The sequence below is a fragment of the Pyrus communis genome, chromosome 5 (assembly GCF_041283825.1).
Source record: "Pyrus communis isolate YQ-2024b chromosome 5, ASM4128382v1, whole genome shotgun sequence".
Taxonomy (NCBI): domain Eukaryota; kingdom Viridiplantae; phylum Streptophyta; class Magnoliopsida; order Rosales; family Rosaceae; genus Pyrus; species Pyrus communis.
In genome coordinates, this window is record NC_142569.1 from 18,860,601 (window position 1) to 18,863,583 (window position 2,983).

At 38.8% G+C, this 2,983-nt stretch overlaps 1 protein-coding gene across 1 annotated transcript; it reads left to right on the forward strand.

Annotated features, from left to right (window-relative positions):
- The first annotated feature begins 1,231 nt into the window (after positions 1-1,231).
- On the forward strand, positions 1,232-2,368 carry LOC137724544 (LOB domain-containing protein 38-like). Its single transcript, XM_068463306.2, has 2 exons — positions 1,232-1,530; positions 1,752-2,368. The coding sequence occupies exons 1-2, from the start codon at positions 1,347-1,349 to the stop codon at positions 2,213-2,215; spliced, it is 648 nt and encodes a 215-aa protein (XP_068319407.2). The 5' UTR covers positions 1,232-1,346; the 3' UTR covers positions 2,216-2,368.
- Positions 2,369-2,983: the final 615 nt, after the last annotated feature.

A 2,983-nucleotide genomic window follows, 5' to 3' on the forward strand; every position in this document is an offset into this window, starting at 1 on the left:
ATTCATAATCTAATGCACATTCATTTTCTCCTTATTCTTGACTTCCTCATTTCATAACTTCCGATCTATTCCAAATAAGTAATGATGTCATCAACAGGAAGAAGAAAAATTAATGAAATTCATTAATTATGTGATTCTTTGAAGAATTTTCTTAAATTTAGTCAAAATAATACAATGTGAAATCTTCTATTTATATTAATTAAGTATAAAATGTGATACCCTTTTGTCCTGTAAAGGGATTATCATTCTTTGAAAAAAGAAAGAAAGAGAAAGTCAGATATTCTTCTACTATTAGATGCAAAAGCAATAATGGATGGTTGCTAGAATGCACATTTACACCCAACTTAATTGGCTGTCAAATTCAATACAAGTAGACTCCTCACTCCCTTGTATGTTCTAAATAATGCTTAACTAGAGATGGTAATCATCCTAGTAGCACTAACTTTTGGCTTGGGGGTTCACATATATTATAACCTTTTCAGTTGATGAACTCCATGGTTTGTTGGAATTTTGTTGAGGCAATTTGCTCCAAGCCTCCAACCAAAAGAAAAAGCAAAAAAACACTAAATATGGGTAATGCTAGGAAGACTAAATTTGAAGACAAAATTAGCAAACTAAATGATGTGTCTCTAATAAATATGATCACGTTTATCAACACTTAAGTAATAAATCAATCATCAATTTCCATGTATTTTAATTTCTAAAATTTAGTCTCCCTAACATTACTCTAAACATATTTTAATCTTGCATGCAAGAGTCGCATGAGTAGTACAAGCTATAGTACAACCAGAAACAACTAGTAATAGAAAGAAACAGAAAAAGAATCTGGTCACAGATGTTAGATAATATCCATGCAGAGGTACATCCAACGGGGAATAATGAAATCATGTGAACCAAACCGTTGTGCGGAGACCCGCAGCCGTCCCTCACCAAGTTCCTTGGAAGTTTGGAACCAACCCTAAAACCCTCGATTATACAGTCGAGTCAACCATGTACACAACTTTACCTTCTATAACTTAACCCTAGTTAATCAAATCAAATGCTGGTTGATATCACGAATTACTCCTCGTGCACGATAATGAATAACTACCCTCCCCATATTTCTTTATAAATTTTAAAAGCTAATTTAATATATACGCCAGGTCTTACAATAAGATGACATTTCCCACTCTCATTCTCTATATATATACAAGTCATGATGCCAATTATAACGCCCTCCCACATTTCCAATATTACTTAAACGCAGGCTAGTCCCTTAGGGTTAGATCATCTAGTCGTGTTGTTGTCGTCGACGTCGTCGTCCAACATCAGAGTTCGATCTTTTAAAATATATTAATGCGTGAAAAATGAGTTGCAATGGATGCCGAGTTCTAAGAAAGGGTTGCAGTGACAACTGCATCCTTAGGCAGTGCCTACAATGGATGGAAGATCCCCAAGCTCAAGCCCACGCCACCGTTTTTGTGGCCAAGTTCTTTGGACGCGCCGGCCTCTTCTCCTTCATCAACGCCGTCTCTGAGTCCCAACGACCCGGTATATATAACATTTTTCGCTATCAATTCAAAATCAAAGTATGTGCATACAATATTGGTTGAGACATCCACACTGTAATATGTTGTTTTTGCATGATGATCAATCAACGATGCAAAAATAGTTAAGTATGCAGTGTGGACGTCTGATTGCGGCCTATATATATAAACAAATTCTAAAGATATCTAAGATCGCTGATGAGGATTAGGTTTTGTTGCTTTTAGCTTTGTTTCAGTCGTTATTATTTGAGGCGGTGGGGCGGACTATGAATCCGGTAAATGGGGCGATGGGGCTTCTTTTGAGTGGGAAGTGGGAGGTGTGCCAGGGGGCGATGGAGACGGTGTTACGTGGCGGCGCGTTGGAGCCACTTCCCGAGTATAGTCTTGACATCCATTATGTTCGTGAACATCAGGTTCGAGAAGTACAACGGCAGTCTACCAAGAGGAAGAGGCCTAATTTTGATGTCAATGATAATGATGATTACGTGGAGAATTTCCGATCTCCCGATCTCAATCTTAGCTTGACATCTGCAACTGGATTGATGTCGAGGACGAAACGTAGGGATTGTAGAGCGGCAACGCCGTCAGTTGAACACTCAGAAACGACAACGTTGGGGAGTTCTTCACCAGAGAATAATTGTACTGCTGGTAATTTAGAGAGAACAAAGCTTCTGAGGTTATTCATTTGAAACTTTGTTCTCCTTTTTGTAGTTGCCGAGTAAATAATGTGGAGAAGAAAATATTTCCACAAATTATTAAAAAATATTGGGTTGTATAAGCATAAAAGCACTCTTGTATTGCTTTGATTTTTGACCTTTTACTAAGATTTAATCAGAAAAAATTTCTTTTATTTTACCATGCATGTTTTGTTTTGACTTGGAAATTAAATGAAAAATAAATCTTATACATTGTCAATATTCACTCCTTTTTTAGGCAATCAATGTGCAAATCGCATGTTCAAAGGCCATGATTTCAAGATGAAATACGTACACGGACATCTGTGATTGTTTAATGTGTATAAGGGTTGTCTTAGTTTTAGTGATGGAAAATTGAAAGTAATCGTGTAGGCTTTGGCCTTTGAGTAGTAATGGTTGGCCTTTGAGTTAGGGGTGGGCAAACGGGTACAGGAACCGCGGGTCGGGGTGGGTAATCAAGGTTAGGGGCGAGTACAGGCCGGTTCCTAATTTTATAAAAAAAGAACGGGGCGGGGCGGGGCGGGCCTTTGAAGTTTTCGGTTAGGCCGGTTCCAAAAGTATAGGAACCGGGGGTACCCGGACCAACCCATTTGTTATTACAATGGACGGACGAGATTTAAGATATCATCTCTTCATCCAATCTCAACCATTAGTTTCAACCCTAGCCAATTCCGCCTCCCGAGTTCCAAAATTCACCTTCAGTCTCTCAAACTCTCAGACTCACCCTCCCTCGACTCCTTCCTTGTCCCTCCCCTCGACACC

Excerpts from the sequence above, each read along its gene's own strand:
- LOC137724544 (XM_068463306.2), top strand. The coding sequence starts at position 1,347 with ATGAGTTGCAATGGATGCCGAGTTCTAAGAAAGGGTTGCAGTGACAAC. Across the intron at positions 1,531-1,751 it reads CTCTGAGTCCCAACGACCCG|CTTTGTTTCAGTCGTTATTA; the intron begins GTATATATAACA and ends TGTTGCTTTTAG.